At 36.9% G+C, this 19,107-nt stretch overlaps 1 protein-coding gene across 6 annotated transcripts in view; it reads left to right on the plus strand.

Annotated features, from left to right (window-relative positions):
• The window catches only part of LOC100251978 (pyridoxal kinase), a 60,896-nt gene that overhangs the window by 19,879 nt on the left and 21,910 nt on the right, over positions 1-19,107 (plus strand). For all 6 annotated transcript variants that reach the window (XM_010662033.3, XM_010662034.3, XM_010662035.3 and 3 more), the window contains one exon: positions 17,483-17,548. In XM_010662033.3, the coding sequence (XP_010660335.1) occupies positions 17,483-17,548 (66 nt within the window). The remainder of the gene's footprint in view (positions 1-17,482; positions 17,549-19,107) is intronic.

Genomic DNA, 19,107 nt, shown 5'->3' on the forward strand with positions numbered 1-19,107 from the left:
CATAAAAAAGGAAGTGTGGGAGGCAGTCCGGGAAACATACCCATATCTAGAAAATTTTGCTTTGATATTTGATTTAAAATTAAAGTTGTGGCAATCTAAACAAAGGGATCGTGGTGTGGCTGAGTATTATAACGAGAGGCTGATTTTATGGTAGGAGTTGGATTTGTGTTATGAAGAGGAATAGGAAAACCCTAGGGATAGTGTGAGATACATGAAACGAGTAGAGAATTACAAAGTCTTTGTTTTCTTGGTGAGACTCAATAATTTCCTTGATGAAGTGAGAGGTTGACTCCTAGGGAAGAAACCATTGCTATCTCTTTGATTAGTTTTTTTTGAAGTTAGAAGAGAAAAGGCTAGAAGATTCATTATAATGAATCTTGAGTCACCAAGGGCTAGAGCAGAATTTGATAGTTTTGCCCTTGTTACTAAGGGATTTGATCAAGAAGAAGAAAAAAGGAATTCTAAAAAGGGTGATAGACCATGGTGTAACTATTGTAAGAAACCCTGACATACTCGTGACACTTGTTAAAAGATTCGCGACAAGCCATCAAACCCGAAGAAAAAACTTAGCGGGGAGTGTAGTGCCTACCAAGTCGAAAGTGAAAAATAGGGGCCAACAACCTTCTTGAGAAACATCTCCTTTTACTAAGGATCACATAGAGCATCTGTACAAACTTCTTCATTTTAAGCATTTATGGTTCACACTCCAATGGTTGGGATGCTAACACTTTAGTCAGATGGTCACATCGCTATCCTTGGAAGGTTATTGCACAAGTCTTTCAGGAGTTTTCCTTGTTTACTTGGTATGTGGTAGGAAACGGGGAAAGAATTCGTTTCTGGGAAGATTTGTGGTGGGAGGACCAACCTTTGGGAACCCAATATCCAAGACTATTTAGAGTAGTCGTGGATAAAAACATTCCTATTTCTTTAGTTCTCGGTCCTACTCGTCCTTTCTCTTGGAATTTAAATTTTCGTCGTAACCTGTCAGATTCTGAGATAGAGGACTTAGAAGGCCTCATGCGGTCACTTGATGAATTGCATCTATCTCCTTCGGTCCCAGATGCCAGATTCTGGCCATTATCCTCTTCAGGGCTTTTTTCAGTCAAATCTTCTTTCTAGCATTATCTCAATTTTTTGGATCTCCTCAGGACTTACCTTCAAAGTTTGTTTGGAATTCTCAAGTTCCTTTCAAAGTGAAGTCCTTTGTCTGGTGAGTGACACACAAGAAGGTGAATACTAATGACATGCTACAAGTGAGAAGACCCTACAAAGCCCTTAGTCCTGATATTTGTATCCTGTGCATGAAGCATGGGGAATCAACAGATCATCTTTTTCTTCATTGTTCCTTGACGATTGGGTTGTGACACAGGTTATTTCAGTTAGCTAAGATGGATTGGGTTCCCCCGAGGAGCATATTTGACATGATGTCCATCAAATTTAAAGGTTTTGGTACTTCTAAGAGGGGGATAGTTTTGTGGCAAGTTGCGAGCATTGCTCTAATTCGGGTTGTGTGGTGGGAAAGAAACGCGAGGATTTTCGAGGATAAAGCAAGGAATTCAGAGTTTCTTTGGGACTCTATTGTTTTCCTTGCTTTTCTTTGGGCTTTTTGTTCCAAGGCATTTAAGGGGACTCCCCTTAATGTGATTCAACTTGATTAGTTAGCGGTGTGTACTCCATAAGGATTGGTCCTTTATAGAGAGTTCGTTTGTTTTCTGTGTATTTTCCTATAATTTAGTTGTCTTTGGCGGGAGGATTTCTCATCCTTCTTATTGTACTTCTTTTTCTATCAATATATCTTTGTGTCGTTTCCAAGAAAAAAAAAAAAATTATGGAGAAACCATATTCAAAGGATGGAGGAACCTATTTTACAACAAGGCCATGAATTTGTCTTGAGAATAGATCTAATCTCACCACTAGAGAAAGATAAGCCTCCATCTAAACCATGTTCTTCTTCCAATGTTAAACATGTAGAGTTTCTTAGTGATCTTGATGTCCTTATTGCATTTCAAAAAGGTGTTAGGTCTTGTACTCAACATTTTATGGCCAATTTCATGTTTTATAAGAATTTGTCATCTTCCATGGTTGCACTTACCTCTCAACTTTCTAGCGTAGAAATTCCGAAGAAAGCATAGGATGCTCTAAAAATTCAAGAGTGGAAGGTGGTTATTCTTGAGGAAATGAGGGCCCTTGAGAGACGTGAGAGATGGTAACTCTACCTAAGGGAAGATTACTGTTGGCTGCAAGTGGGTGTTCATGATATTCTAATGGCTCTTTACAAAGGTATAAGGCGTATCTTGTTGCTAAGGGATTTACACAAATATATGGGATTGGCTACTCAGAAACCTTTTATCTCATTTCAAAATTAAATACAATCAGAGTTCTTTTATCAATTGCTACAAATCTAGATTAGCCACTATAACAATTGGATGTTAAAAATGTTTTCCTTAATGGAGACTTAAAGGAGGAGGTGTACATCGATCTACCTCCTGGTTTTGATAAGAGGGTTGGCTAAAAGGTTTGTAAACCACAAAAGTCATTATATGGCCTTAAGCAATCTCCTCGGGCTTGATTTGAGAGGTTCACCCCCTTTATGAAGAAAATAGGCTTTTGTAAAGGACAAACATATTAGACCCTATTTGTGAAATACTCTCTAGGATGTAAAGTTAGTTTATGTGGATGACATTATTCTAATAAGAGATAATATGGTTGAGATGAATTATTTGAAGAAGTGCCTAGCTGCTGAATTTGAAATTAAAGATCTTGGAGCCTTAAGATATTTTCTTGGAATGGAGGTAGCACGGTTAAAGAAGGGAGGTGTTGTTTCACAATGAAAATGTATTCTTGATCTCTTAAAGGAAATAGAAATGAGTGGCTATAGACCTTCAAATACCTCTATAGATTCCAATGTAAAGCTTGGAAAGGTAGAAACTAGGGGCTTGTTTGGTTGTTTTTGAAAATTGTTCTGAAAAACAGTTTTTGAGAACAGTTTTTGGTGTTTTCAGAAAAAAAAAATTGTGCTTGGGAACTGAATTCTAAAAAACAATTTTTGTTCTCAAAAACAAAAAAAACATGTTTGGTTGAGTTAATAAAAAAGTTTTTTAGAACAAGTAAAACCAAAAACATGTTTGGAAGTTTTTTTTTTTTCAATTAATGAAGTGTTTTCTTCAAGTAACTTGATATTATAAATATATAAATAATTTTTATATGCACAATTCATTTAAATTAAAAAAATTATTTCATTTTAAAAATTTTACGCCAATTATAATTTTCTTGAACAAATGAGAACTTTGTAACCATGTGTAACTATATTAATTTCAATAATATTTATATTTGTACATATGGTAAACTCCATAATCATTTTGAAAACATTTATTTTAATCATAAATGCATTATACTAATACATGTTTTCGTCAAAAAAATCATTTAAATTATATGTATACTAATACAATTAATATTAACACAAATAAATACTATAAGTATTATGATACCAACATCATATTTTAATATAATATATTAAAGTTTTAGAGTTTATAGATGATAATTTTTTAGATAACATATACATTCACTTAGCAGTAATTAAAATAAGAAGAAGAAATATGATAAATAATAAAAAATACATGACAATGCTACACCCACAACAACCAATAAGAAGAAGACGACTTTTAGGATTTGTCGTAGGCATTGGGTGTCATAAGTTGATAACTAGTTGTTGAGGTTGTTGTAGATTATACTTGTCAACCCATATAAAGCAATGGGGATGTTCCTACAATACATAAATTATTAAAAATAAAATAAAATTTGATGTATGTATTTCACTAATATCAATATGCTTTCATGTTATAATTAAATATACTTACATGATATAATGGACAACGATAAAACCAACGACGATTGTTCTTCTGTGTTTTCAACATGAAAATACGCATCCGTCCACACCCATAATAACACATGGGTCTTTTGTCCATCCTACTTTTACAATTATAAATTAAATTTATAAGCAATATTTTTTTTTTTGATAGGAAACCACGCATGAATATGTCAAAATATTGTGTGAATGGCCGAATACCTTGGCCTTGAGTTTTGTATATTATATATAGACTTTACAAGGATGCTATACATGGAAAGCAAATAAAAGCAAATAAATTCCCTATGATTCTAGTCCTATACATGTAAACTATAATCTGTCAAATAATATATGCTAACTGTACAGAATAATAAATGGAGAAATAAGGAAACAATTGTAGGCTAAAATAAGGAAAGAAGTGTGGACAGCAAAGTTGTCCTTTGACAGCCCCCCTCAAATTGATGCAGGTTGATCAACAAGCATCAATTTGCTACTTGGCAAGCAATGTCGATGACGAGGGAGAGCCTTGGTGAAGATATCAGCAATTTGTAAGTCAGTGGAAATATGTGGAAGAGTGATAACACGAGCTTCAAAGGCTTCACAGATAGAGTGACAGTCCACTTCAATATGCTTTGTGCGCTCATGATAGACAGGATTGGTCGTGATCTGAATAGCACTTGTATTATTGGCATGTAGAGGTGTAGGATCGGTCTCAGAAAAATCTAACTCCGCAAGCAAACCTCGAAGCCAAATGATTTCAGAACAAGCAAGAGACATCGCCCGGTAGTCAGATTCCGTAGATGACTTATAGACTCTGTCTTGCTTCTTACTTTTCACAAACATCTTAAACTAAAACTCCCAACTAAGATAGGTTTTGCCATTGAAACGAACAATAGAATATTCTCCAAACATTATGAAGACAGAAATAGCCTAGGGCTAAATCCGAGAGCCCCTAGGGCTAAATCAGAGAGCCCCTAGGGTTAAATCCGAGAGCCCCTAGGGCTAAATCCGAGAGCCCCTAGGGCTAAATCAGAGAGCCCCTAGGGCTAAATCCGAGAGCCCTTAGGGCTAAATCCGAGAGCCCTTAGGGCTAAATCCGAGAGAACCCAAAGAAAAAACCTAGAAAGCGTGTAAACTCTAGGTTCAAAATACAAGCTCTGATACCATGTCAAAATATTGTGTGAATGGCCGAATACCTTGGCCTTGAGTTTTGTATATTATATATAGACTTTACAAGGATGCTATACATGGAAAGCAAATAAAAACAAATAAATTCCCGCATGATTCTAGCCCTATACATGTAAACTATAATCTGTCAAATAATATATGCTAACTGTACAAAATAATAAATGGAGAAATAAGGAAACAATTGTGGGCTAAAATAAGGAAAGAAGTGTGGGCTAAAATAAGGAAAGAAGAAGTGTGGAGAGCAAGTTGGCAACTTTGCTGTCCACACTTCTTTCCTTATTTTAGCCTACAATTGTTTCCTTATTTCTCCATTTATTATTCTGTACAGTTAGCATATATTATTTGACAGATTATAGTTTACATGTATAGGACTAGAATCATAGGGAATTTATTTGCTTTTATTTGCTTTCCATGTATAGCATCCTTGTAAAGTCTATATATAATATACAAAACTCAAGGCCAAGGTATTCGGCCATTCATACAATATTTTGACATGGTATCAGAGCTTGTGTTCTGAACTTAGAGTTTACACGCTTTCTAGTTTTTCTTTGGGTTTTCTCGGATTTAGCCCTAAGGGCTCACAGATTTAGCCCTAGGGGCTCTCGGATTTAGCCCTAGGGGCTCTCGGATTTAGCCCTAGGGGCTCTCAGACTCTAGCCCAACTTTTCGGTTCTTTTTCTTTTTTATCTAGTGGTTGTGACAACACATCTGTGATGTGATCTTGGAGTTTTCTTTGGGTTTCTTCAATTCTAGGCTCTTGGAGATCTTTGATTATTTGGAGGTTTGTTATCAGATTTAGGCTCTTTGACGATGTTTTTTTTTTTTTTTTTTTTGTTTCCTAGGCTATTTCTGTTTTTGTAATGTCTGGAGAATATTCTATTGTTCGTTTCAATGGCAAAAACTATCTTAGTAGGGAGTTTTAGTTTAAGATGTTTGTGCAAAGTAAGAAGCAAGATAGAGTCTCTAAGTCATCTACGGAATTTGAGAACCGGGCGATGTCTCTTGCTTATTCTAAAATCATTTGGCTTCGAGGTTTGCTTGCGGAGTTAGACTTTTTTGAGACCGATCCTACACCTCTACATGCCGATAATACAAGTGCTATTCAGATCACGGCCAATCCTGTCTATCATGAGCGCACAAAGCATATTGAAGTGGACTGTCACTCTATCCGTGCAACCTTTGAAGCTCGTGTTATCACTCTTCCACATATTTCCATTGACTTACAAGTTGCTGATATCTTCACCAAGGCTCTCCCTCGTCATCGACATTGCTTGCTAAGTAGCAAATTGATGCTTGTTGATTAACCTGCATCAATTTGAGGGGGGCTGTCAAAGGACAACTTGCTCTCCACACTTCTTCTTTCCTTATTTTAGCCCACACTTCTTTCCTTATTTTAGCCCACAATTGTTTCCTTATTTCTCCATTTATTATTTTGTACAGTTAGCATATATTATTTGACAGATTATAGTTTACGTGTATAGGGCTAGAATCATGCGGGAATTTATTTGTTTTTATTTGCTTTCCATGTATAGCATCCTTGTAAAGTCTATATATAATATACAAAACTCAAGGCCAAGGTATTCGGCCATTCACACAATATTTTGACAGAATATATTGATAGAAAAAAATAGTACATAAGGAGGATGAGAAATCCTCTTGCCAAAAGTAAAACTAAACAACACAAAAAAATAACATGACACTACACTGTCCCATTGGAACTATACATTGCTAGCCAATCTAGTTGTAAAACGTTAAGGGGAATGCCCTTAAAACCCGCTGAGCAAAAAACCCAAAATGAAGCGAGGAAATGAATGGAATCCCAAAGATTCTCTGAATTCCTAGCTTTGTCCTCAAATATCCTAACATTTCTTTCCCGCCACACAACCCAAATTAAAGCTATGCGCGCATTTTGTCACAAAACCAACCCTCTCTTGGACTTGCCAAAATCTTTATAATTGATGAACATCATGTCTGAAATGCTTTTTGGAGGAACCCAATCCATCTTGGCTAGCTGAAATAGTCTGTGCCACAACCCCAACGTCACAGAACAATGAAGGAAGAGATGATCTGCTGATTCTCCTTGCTCCATACACAACTTACAAATGTCAGGGCTAAGAGCTTTGTGGGGTCTCCTTAATTGTAGCAAGTCATTGATATTTACCTTCTTGTGTGCCACAAGCCAGACAAAGGCCTTAACTTTGAAGGGGACTTGAGATTTCCATACAAACTTAGTGGGGAAAAAAGGAGATGAATTAGGCATTTGGGACAAGGCTGTAAAGAAAGACTTGACTGTGAACAGTCTTGAAGACAATAAGGACTAAGATCTCGCATCTGAAGCGGAGGTGGATAAATTCATACAATCAAGAGAGCGCATGAGGCGTTCTAGATCTTCTATCTCATAATCGGTTGGATTACGACGAAAATTAAAGTTCCATGAGAAAGGGCGAGCCGAACCGAGAATTGAAGATATAGGAATATTTTTATCTGTTACTATTCTAAATAGTCTTGGATATTGGTCTTTGAAGATTTGGTCCCCCCCACCACAAATCTTCCCAAAAACGAATTTTTTCCCCATCTCCTACGACAAACCGAGTATACTTGGAAAAATCCTGAAAGACTTGTGCAATGGCCTTCCAAGGACAACGATGTGACCACTTGACTAAAGTGTTGGCATCCTAACCATTTGAGTGTGTCCCGTAGATGCTAAGATGACCTGATGCCACAGAGTTGTACTCTCCCTAGGATACCTTCACAACCATTTCCCTAAAAGAGCGTGATTCCTTAAAGAAATCTTCCCAATCCCCAAACCCCCTTTTACCCTCGGCTTACACACTGCATCCCAACTAACAAGATGGTCTCTTTTACCTTCCCCAACCCCTGACCAAAGAAAGTCCCTTTGCATCCTTTCAACTTTTGCAGCCACTGAAGCAGGAATCTTAAACAGAGAAAGAAAGTAGCTAGGGATATGGGATAGGCATGAGTGTAGGAGAGTTATCCTACCGCCAAAAGATAAGTAAGCCTTTTGCCACCCGTCTAATCTCCTAGAGATTCTCTCAATCACTGGATCCCAGAATCCACAAGCAGTTGGATTCCCTCCCAAAGGAAGACCCAGATAAAGTATAGGCCAATCTGAAGCCTTGCAGTCAAGCAACAAGGCTAACCTAGAGAGATGATTCTGATCAAGGTTGATGCCAAAAAGATTACTCTTGTCAAGATTGACTTTAAGCCTAGAAACTTGACCAAACACTAACAATAAACTCTTAAGAGTTTGCAATTCTTCCTCACTAGAGCTAGCAAAGAGGATGGTATCGTCTGCGAATTGCAAATGGGACACCCTACACCCATTTCTACCTACCCTGAAGCCCTCCAGCAAACTTCTTTCCTCAGCTTTCAACAACATTCTACTCAACACATCTGCAACAATAGTGAACAGGAAAGGGGATAAAGGGTCACCTTGCCTTAATCCTCTAGATGCCTTGACCCACCCTTTAGCATTACCATTCACTAGAATAGCATAAGAGACCGACGACAGACAACCTCTCATCCATTTCCTCCATTTAGAACTAAATCCCTTCTTCTCCAACACATGATCCAAAAAATCCCATTTAACATGGTCATAAGCCTTTTCAAAGTCTATCTTGAATACAACTCTTTTCTCCCCTGATCACCTTTTCTCGTCCACAATCCCATTAGCTATAAGAACTGCATCCAGAATTTGTCTCCCTTTAACAAAAGCACCTTGAGTGGAGTGGATGGTCTCCTGTAGTACTCCTCTTAATCGCCCTGACAAGACTTTTGCTATTACCTTATAGAGACAAGTGATCAGGCTGATAGGTCTAAAATCCGTAATCTTCTTTAACTGACTCTTTTTGGGCAAAAGAACTATGAAGGAGACATTGGTGTTTTGATTAATAATCCCGTTATTGTGAAACTTTGCAAACACCCTCACTAAGTCATCCTTGATCACATCCCAACAATCTTGAAACACTGCTGTGGTGAAACCATCAGGCCCCGACGCCTTATCCCTATCTAACTGAAAGATGGCATTATAGATCTCTACTTCGGAGAAAGGGGAATCCAGCTTAGAAGCACTCTCTTCTGATATAGGGGACCAATCAATACCTTCTACTCTCCAAGACTCACCTGGAGGACTCGAGTATAGCTTTTTGAAATAAAGTAATATCTCCTCTGTGATGCTCTCGGAATTGTCCAACACCTAACCACTTTCATTCTCCAAGAATTTGATGAAATTCCTGTTTCGTCTCCCGTTAGCCACTTTGTGAAACAGCTTTGAGTTGCAATCCCCGTCTTTAACCCATTTTACCTTAACTTTTTGTCTCCAATGAATTTCTTCCCTCATAATTATTTCCTCTAGCTCCCCCTTTTCTTACAGCTCTTTGAACAGCGAGATCAGAAGAGAGAGCCCCTTCTTGTTCATTGGCATCAATGTTAGCTATTTCATCCAAGATGATTTTTTTCCTTTCCTTAAGCATTCCAAAAGTATTCTTATTCCAATCTTTCAATTTTGCCTTAACGAATTGTAACTTCCTCATGAACTTGCGACCTTCCCAACCATTTCCTTCAAATTCTCTCTACCAACTGCTAAAACACTCTTTGAAACTATGATGTTGCAACCACATATTCTCAAACCTAAAAGGTGTTGGACCCCACTTGAAAGGATTGGTATCCAATACAATCGGCCAATGATCCGATGTCCATCTAGGAAGAACTTCTTGAAGGCTTTAAGGGAATGAAAACTCCCACTCATTTGAATAGAGAAACCGATCCAATCTCTTACACACTGGTGACTCTTGGATATTTGACCAAGTAAAAGAGGCATTTTGTAATGGGGGATCATGTAATTCACATTCTCTTATAAAGTCATCAAAATCCCTCATGCTAAAAGTGAATCTAGAGCCTCCTAGTTTTTCTGATCTTTTCCTTATAACATTGAAGTCACCTCCCACACACAAATGAAGGAAAAGTAAGGCCAAAAAGGTCTAATAGCTCCACCCAAAAATCCTTCCTAGTTAAGGGACTGTTTGGACCATAAACTGCGGACAACCACAAAGGTCCACATCCATCCAACAAGAACTTGACTGAGACAGAAAAAGATCCAATTACTAGGTCCTCACTGCTCATTTTCTTTGAGTCTCAAATGATTAAAATCCCTGCTGAAGCCCCGCACGCCGGGAGAGCAGCCCACTCCTTATTCCTAACCGACCAGACACTTCTTACAAACCTTCTGTCGCACACCTCTCTTTTTGTTTCCTGAAACATCTTTACATCTGGATTCTGAAGGCGCAAAAAATCCTTAACCACCCTTCTCTTTTTCTTAGATCCCAACCCCCTGATATTCCAACTTATGATCTTCATAAAAACACCTCATTGACCCTATACCTCCTAACCAACGTCAACAGAACTCAAATGTCTGTGGCAATTCTATTCTTTCGCCTTGAATACACCTTAATATCCAAGGAGCTTAAGACCTCACAAACTTTAGCCATTTTGCTAGGGGAAAGACCTTCAATTTGGAACCCACCCATCTAGGAGAACTTAGTGTCTCCCTGGCTAATTGTACCCAAAATAGGGGCCCCATGAGGTGAGCTGGGTATGGTCTTATCATAATTAAAGCTTTTAGACAAAAGATTCAATCTAGCCAACTAGGGCACCGCATCATCACGGTTAGGAATGCCAACAAACCCAAGACGATAAGTCCCGACGTCATCTTTTTTTGAAAAAATTTCATGTAACACTCGATTTTTCGTAGGAAACTGGGATTGAAAGGCTGGAATGGAGAGATCGATAGTAGAATAACTCGGGTGTGGAGGAGCCACGCCAGAGAAAGGAGAATGAAAAGGCAGAGAAGGCTGAGAAAAATGATGAGAAGATACCTCGAAAATTTCCACTTCCGTCATTCCATAGTACCCTTCAAAGTTGAGCCCTTTGTTGCGGGATAAGAATGATGATCTGTGACTGAATATCCACTATGAGAACAACCCACAAAACCCTTAAAACCTGCTCCGTCTCCTCATTTAGCAGTATTGCGCATTTTCTCCTTCCCTTTTGATTGAAAAGGAGCCCTAAGAAGATTCCTTTGCTCCGCGTTTTCCTTCGTCGGCGTCGTTCCTTCCTTGGAACACCCTTGAACCAACTGTGTTCCCGCTTCGGGGACGTCTTCCAATGGCAGAGTATCATTGACTGGCTTTGATCTCTCAGTCGTGAGTGGCTCGCTTCGGCTTCGATCCCTTTGTCGGCATACAGAGCTTGATGGAAACAGAGCATTCCACAACTTCCTTGAACCGCACTTCATCGCGGAGCCCCTCTGTTGATTTTCAGGATCCTCGTGGCCTGTCTTCACTTTCCCCTTTGCAGAGAGAAAAGCTCTGTGAAAAGGGCCCTTCTAATATCTGTCTTGATTGTCTCCCATCTCTTGGCCCAACAATTGAATCAGGCCTTTCCCATGGACTTCCCTCTTCCATCCCACGTCAATTTCAGATTGTGGGTTGGGCTTACTAAAAGGATGGGCTCTTGTCATATATTTGGAGGCCCAAAACCCATCCTGGAGGGTTGACTGGGCTTTAACCCCTCCAGCCTGCTTTGGCCCAGCAGATCCAACTCTCTGCCTTTTTGAATTCGAATGCAGTGGAGGTTGGGACCAGCTGTTTCCCACTGACGTCCTGTTCTTTCCATGTGTCCTCCCAGGAGCGTTCTCAGCCTTTTGACCACCTCTCCACTCCATTGTTCTGCCAACTGCCCCAACAGAGGACCCCTTTCCAGTCATTAATCTACCTTCCTCTTCCCTCTTTCTGCCAATTGTCTCCATGTGAGCCTCAGCCAATTGCCTAGTTGACTCACCCATCTCTCTAACCTGCCTACCGTCTTCCTTCACGGCTACTGCGACTGAAACTGTGAAGTCCCAACCCCCATCTAACACCTCAATCAAAGTCGGGAGAACTGATCATTCTTTCATTACCACTTTCACCCTCTCTTTGCTTACATAAAAAAGTTTCAATGTTTGCCAATTGATCTTTGTCACCGTCCCCTACTGCTCCATAATTTTCTTCAAGTGAACCTCAAACCATAAATGAAATGGTAAACCCCTTAAATCTATCCAACCTTCCTTTAATTTCCCTCTACTTCTGAATTTTCCTTTGGCGTCCATCTTCTCATCAAGACTGTAATTCCGCCCTTAATCCTGATGAACCTTGAATCGTGTAGTGATAAAGCTTCCTCTAAGGTTTCTACAAAAAACAATCCATTTCCTCCGGTGAATGGGACGATTGTCACCACGCCTTTGTGCCCTAGCCTTCTCGCCATGGCCTGGCTGACCTCAGCCCAGTTAACAACACCATCTTGACATTCACACACCACTACCCTCACCCATCTCCCAACTGGAACAAGGCCGCCTTTCCTCGGACCTTCGTCTTTGACTACATTCGCATAGGACCGTTGCAAGGGACCCGTATTTTTGTGCAAAATCCTTCATTCCTTGCTCTGCCTTCCCTTTTCATCAAAACTCGAGGAGGGGACCACCAACATTGAATACAACGCAGACTTTAAAAGTTCCCATCCCCTGCCATTATCTTCCTCAGGTATTACCAAAAAGGTTGACTTCCTGTTGGAGGTGAACTCTGATAATCTTATAAACCTGCCATGAACATTGAAGCAAACCTCCAGTAGATGTACTCTGGTATTTCCTCTAAATTTTCTGTTGAAACCCATAAAAATCTTCATCTCAATGGCTTTTGTCAACTGTTTTATCAATCAACTAACCTCCTCCTTCTCAAAGCCTAAGACGAAAACAGAGCCTTTATTGTGCTCTGTTATCGAACACCATTTTCCTCCGACCTCACCCTCTAACCTGACCCAGAAGGTCTTCCTCTCCACAAAGACCTTCAAGGTCCTTACCATTTTGTTCCCTCCCTTCTGATGTTGGAATACTAAGGAATTGACGAATTCAAAGAAACAGACATATAAGCAATATTTAATCATTAGAAATTACAACAAACATCACATAACACTAATGAGAACTAGTTAAGTTAACAAATATATATAAATTCTAATAAAACATTGAAGTATTGACAAATATTTAAAATTAAAAATAGGATAAGTCATGGATTGACATTGATATAATTTGCCCACATCACTTGAGCAATTTGATCTCTACAAGTTGCCATAGCTGCTGTACTCTCATCTGATAAATCAATTGAATGGTTTGTGCTACTTGTGCTCTCTTCTTCACCTTGGACTGAAAGGTCTTCTACCTCATATTCTCTAAACAACTGATCATTCCAGGTTGATAGATGAATCCAATTATGAAGGGTACGACATGCAACAACAATTGATGGTTGCCTACTTGGCTTATAACAAGGTATCATCCTTAATATTGGAAATCAAGTCTTCAAAACACCAAAACATCTTTCAATAATATTCCAAAGAGATGAATGCCTATAATTAAAAAGTTCTTTATACCTGATAGGTTGATTACGTCTACCTCGATATTCTTGTAAATGATATCGCTCACTTTGATACGGTGGCAAAAATCCAGATATACAAGGATAACCAGAATCAACTAAATAATATTTTCCTTCACGTGGCCAAGGAAAATTGACTTTTGGTCAAGTCAATGCATCCAAAAAGACACGCACATCGTTGGCTATTCCTTCCCAACCAATATTAACAAATGTAAACATCATGTCAAAATCACATGCGCACAACATTTTGTGTTATAACTGTTTTTCTACCCCTAAAATTGGTTTGTCCATCAGATGGGACCCATGCACTAATACAAGTGCCATCAATTGCACCAATGCAGTCCTACAACAACAAACATTTATTATTATTAAGGAAATAAATTAAACAATGGTCATGAAAACTATTTATGTACATAAAATTCACATTTATAAATATTTTTTTATAAACTCTTACCTTAAACCATGGAAAATATTTAGGATTACTAGCAACATATGAAGATACCTCATTGGCCATATTGTTAGGACGTATGAGAATTTTCCCCACTCGGCATAATGCATGTCTAACTTCTTTAAAGTATCAAGTGGCAGTATCTGTGGAGTGTTGAAAACGGTCTGCTACAACCCTTATTTTCACATTATGTCCTACGATTAGTAAGAACATAGCAACTGTCTCTTCAATTGTGACTAATCATGTATCCTGTAAGTTTTCATGTCTCTTAAGATGATCACAAAGGTTCATAAATGTTTCTTTATCCATTTGAAATAGTTCATAGCATGTCTGAGGATGACCTTCTATCATACCTCTTACAAATTGTGCACCACTTAATATTGATGTCCTTTGAGGTGTCTTGCATAAAAATATTTCCTCATACTCATTCATTATGTGAGCAGTAAAAATTTCATCTAAATCATCGTCCTCTTCAAAAGATGAAGTTGACTCATATGGTGAACCACTGCTTGTGCTATTATCATCCACTGGTTACTACACTGAACAAATTAACTCACAATATAAAACAACACGAAATGAACATTAAAGTAGATATAATATAAGTTTCATAACCATAAATAACATCCATACAATGACAAGCTAAAGAGCATGGTAAAAGATTCTAACCAAAAGAGAAATAGTACATATTACAATGTCATCATAATAGTTATTTATCCAAACATTCACATTTAAAGCCTATCAAGCCATGCCCTTTTCCTCTCATCAGACATATTCATAAATATCTTTCTCCACTTCGGTGTTGTGAATTTCTCAACAACTTTTAAATATTTGTCATTATCCAGCAATTCAATGGTTTGTAAGGTTGCCATGTACCTTGTTATGCTAAAATCATTAGTACCTACACTAGTAGCTTCACTACTAGTTCCATTCTTATATCTTCCACTCTAGCCAACAATGCTTCAGTTCTAGCTCAAGATGTTTCTGTTCTAGCCTTTGATGCTTCAGCCCAAGCTTTCAAAGTATCTCCCATTTGACTTAATCTGGACTCTTTCTTACCTCTACGTTCAAATAGAGAATCAGTTGCACGCTTTCCAGAATGGGTGGTCACTCCTCCTACCATCTCTGGTTGTAGAGGATTATCAGGGATCTCAGTATCTACATCCACATGCACTCCACCATGTTCCAAATTGTCATCCATCTCATCCTAACCACCGGTGTTTGGTGGATCTTGGGTGGAAGAGTAATGGAGGGCACTGGTTGCTGTTGATGGATTAAAGATCAATCCTAGCAAGTTGTAGTTTGGGCATCCCTTTGAGCGGAATCTTTTTGCATTTGGGCGTGCCTAATAGAGGAAAAAAAACCTCACTCTTAGTGTATACCAAATATTTAAATTAAAAAGTAATTAGTTTAAAAGTTGTTTTTACCCGAATGTAATTTTGCCAGGTTTCTTCTAGAGCATGCACCGTTTTAGTTTTAGCATCCCAACCAAATCCAATATGCTTTAAAAGATTAGAGAACTCACGGTGCATTGCACGTAGTCTATTAAACTTTTGTTTAAGCTGCATCAAATTGAAATTTCTTTTCCCTTGACTATTGACCTCAAATAAGATCCTTCTCCGTGTGTTGGTACTAAATATACCACTATGCATGTTACCTTTATTAACTTCATTTACCATGATGTCAATAAAGATTTTCTCTATATTACCTTTCCATGTTCTTGCATCCTCAACATCTGTTATCTCAATTGTCATCTGTACAATCCCATCACAAATAAGAACCTTATGAGGAGATAACTTTTAGAATCACCAATAAAATTTAAGGGTTTGTTTGAATGAGAATTAAGATTATTGAAGTATAATGTATAAAAATAAAAATAGATTTGATATTAATTAGATCATAGATACTTTTTTTTTTTTAGTTTTTATAAAATTTGAAACAAAAATTGAGGAAAATAAAAATGATAAGAGTTTGATTAGTTTTATATTTGATTAATTTTAAAATAAAAATATTTTTTTTTATATTTTTTAAAATAAATCAAACATGATAAAATCATTTTTATTAATAATTTTTTTCTCAATTTAATCTTTTAATATGAGATAAAAAGCTTTAAAAAGAATTAATTTAATTTTTACAACTAATTTTCACCCAACAAAGCGTGTAAATAGAATATATAAGACATGAAAATAAATGCAAACTTGTCTATTTGAGATGTAGAAAAAGGAATGCAAAGAAACCATCAAAATAAGTTTTAGTTTTCATATAAACAAAATTTTTATTTTAAATTTTATTTTTAGTAATTAATCTAAATATAATTTTTATTTGGATGATTGAAGTCAAAGCAGCCAAGTATTTATTTTCATAAATTTGCTTTGACTAATAATTGTTACTTTACATTGACAATGTATTTGTTCATTATTGTTTGAGTTATGAGTTAGGTGAAGTTTGAAGATGCATGTTCACTGCATATACACTTAGCCATTACCCTCATTACTGGATATACACTCTTTATTTCTTTAATTTTATGTGTCAAATATGTTTTGCCTCGAAATCTCTCTCACCTTTTTGTCTTGGCAAAGAAACACAGAACTCTTAGGTTTTGATATCTATTTCGGTGCTTATCGGTCACTCAAGGCAATCTATCTCTTATCTGATTTAGATAGAGATTAAGGCAATGTTTGGTTCCTAGAAAATTTGAATGAAAATGCAAGGAAAAGAAAATAGAGAGGAAAAATAGACCGAAAGAAAAAGTGAAGTAAATAAAAGTTAAATTTAAAATCAATAGATTATTTTTATCTACTACTTCAAACTCATTTCACTAATTTTAACTTCTTGATATAAAGATTAAATAATTTGAAAATTTATAAGTTTCTAACTAATTTTAATTGTATTTGATTTTCTTTTATATTTTCAATAGTATAACCAAACATGAGAAAATCATTTTCCTTAGCTTTTTTTTCTTTCCTTAGTACTTTTTGGAAACCAAACATAACCTAAGAATGAAGAAAAATGAGAGCAATATTGAAAATAACACTGCTAAGGAACTGGTTTCTGAAACATGCGGCCTGGAAAAAGAACTCTCCCTTCATGAAACCTAGAGGGAAAAAGAAAGTGACTTCTGGTGCTGTTGCATTTCTTCCTCATTTGTTGGTCTTTCTAACCTTTCTTTCTTTTTCTTTTTTTTCTTTTTTTTTTCCTTCTCTTTTTCTTTTCTCCCTCTAAAATTCATCTTATAACCTCCAGATGCTGGTTAGTGTAAACTTGTCTCATCGGACATTGTACTTCTCATGCAGCCTCCTATCATCCACTACTTTCCTTGGAGGCAAATAAGTACATTTGCTGAGTGATTCTTATATTTAAGAAAACCAGCACATTCTGTAGCAAACCTCAACCTTCTTCTATAGAACTACAGTATATAAGCATTTTGTATCTATGAACTGATCAGCCTTGTTTTATTAAGTTATTAATGTCTTTTTTTTTTTCATTCTTAATTTGTGGCATAAGATGTAAATTTTTACTATGTCCCAGGTTGTCATAACAAGCATAAACATGGAAGGGAATCTTCTCCTCATTGGCAGTCATCAGAAAGAAAAGGTACGCTTTATATAATATTAAGATGTGCTGTGAAGGATTTTATATCATTTGAGGTTGCAACTATGGTTTTGGGCTTCTAAATTTCAACATTAGGTTGAAATTTGGTCCATTCAGTGTCTAAACTAATTTTTGAATGGATGCTATTGTTGTCTCATTTGATGGATCATATGTTTCTATATTGATGCCTTTTTTTCTTTCCCCCCTTTACTTTCTTCTTTTTTCCTTTTCTTTTGTTGAGAAATTTAATATATAACTTTATTAGCAAAGCCATGATGTCTTCATAGGACTTTTTTACTTCTATACTAGGATGCTTCATTGAATATGATAATGCGTTCTTTTTTTGATGAGAAACAAAAATTTATTAATGATAATAAAAGTACAAGAGAAGGATGAGAAGTCCTTCATTGAAAGTACAAAACTTGATCAAAGTAATACTTACACCACGCTATACAAAAACTATACACGAAGGCTAACCCCAACTATCTCAAACTTTTGAGTTACAAACCGAAAGCCAATTGAATTGAATAACGTTAAGTGGAACTCCTCTAAGAGCAGTAGTATAGGAGGCCCAAAGAGAAGAGTAGAAGTGAAGCAAATCCCACCACATCTCTTCCGATCTTCATTTCTCCTAAAAAATCCTTGTGTTTCTCTCTTGCCACACAATTCACAATAAAGTGAGACAAACAATTGGCCAAAGAGTCATGCCTCTGACTAAATTCCCCAATCCTCTAAAAGAAATAAGGTGAGTGTTTTTCCTATAATAATGGGAGACGCTAAGGTCATATAACCAAGGCAACTTGAGAGAATTTGAGTTATGTTTAGGGGAGGACATCACACCAAATTCAATTAAAGTAGTCTCCTAAACATCTTTTGGACATAAACAATGAAGTTTTGTTTACCCAAGCTACTCTATAGGGATAGAGGTGTGGTTCAACTTGAAGTTTTGTCCTAACAACAGTATTTTTAGAAATCACATTCATAGAGCTGCCACTATTAATAATGGGCTTGGAAATTTAATCCCTACATTTGATATAAATGTGAAAAATACAGGTGCATTTCCACTGTTGTCATTCCTGGAGTAGATAAAATACATCTTATAACACTAATGAAGGTGTCATCATTAGCACTTCTTCATCTTCTCCTTGCTCACTATCTTAATTTTCTTGTGAATTCTAAGTACATGACTTGACATGTCTCTTATCATGACAATGCTGACACCCTATGCTAGAATCATTAGACCAATGATTACTTGAGATTGACCTTCCATCTCTATTAATGGTCACTCCTTGACTAGTTGTTGCTGCCACATGGAGAAAATTGACTAGTTTTAACACCACTAGTAGCTCTCATGTTGTTTCTTATCGTATTATGAGATAAAACTCAAGAATGATAGAACTTCTTGGCTTGAAAAGTCATACAGCTCTCATTTGGAGTCCTAAGATATCTCTCAACCTCTAAAACCTTGTGATAGGCTTCTGCTAAAGTTTTAGCAGAATGAAGGTTTACCTCTCTTTTAATTTCTTTTCTCAATCTATTGATGAATTTTGTCATAGCTACTC

The sequence above is a fragment of the Vitis vinifera genome, chromosome 14 (genome assembly GCF_030704535.1).
Source record: "Vitis vinifera cultivar Pinot Noir 40024 chromosome 14, ASM3070453v1".
NCBI lineage: Eukaryota > Viridiplantae > Streptophyta > Magnoliopsida > Vitales > Vitaceae > Vitis > Vitis vinifera.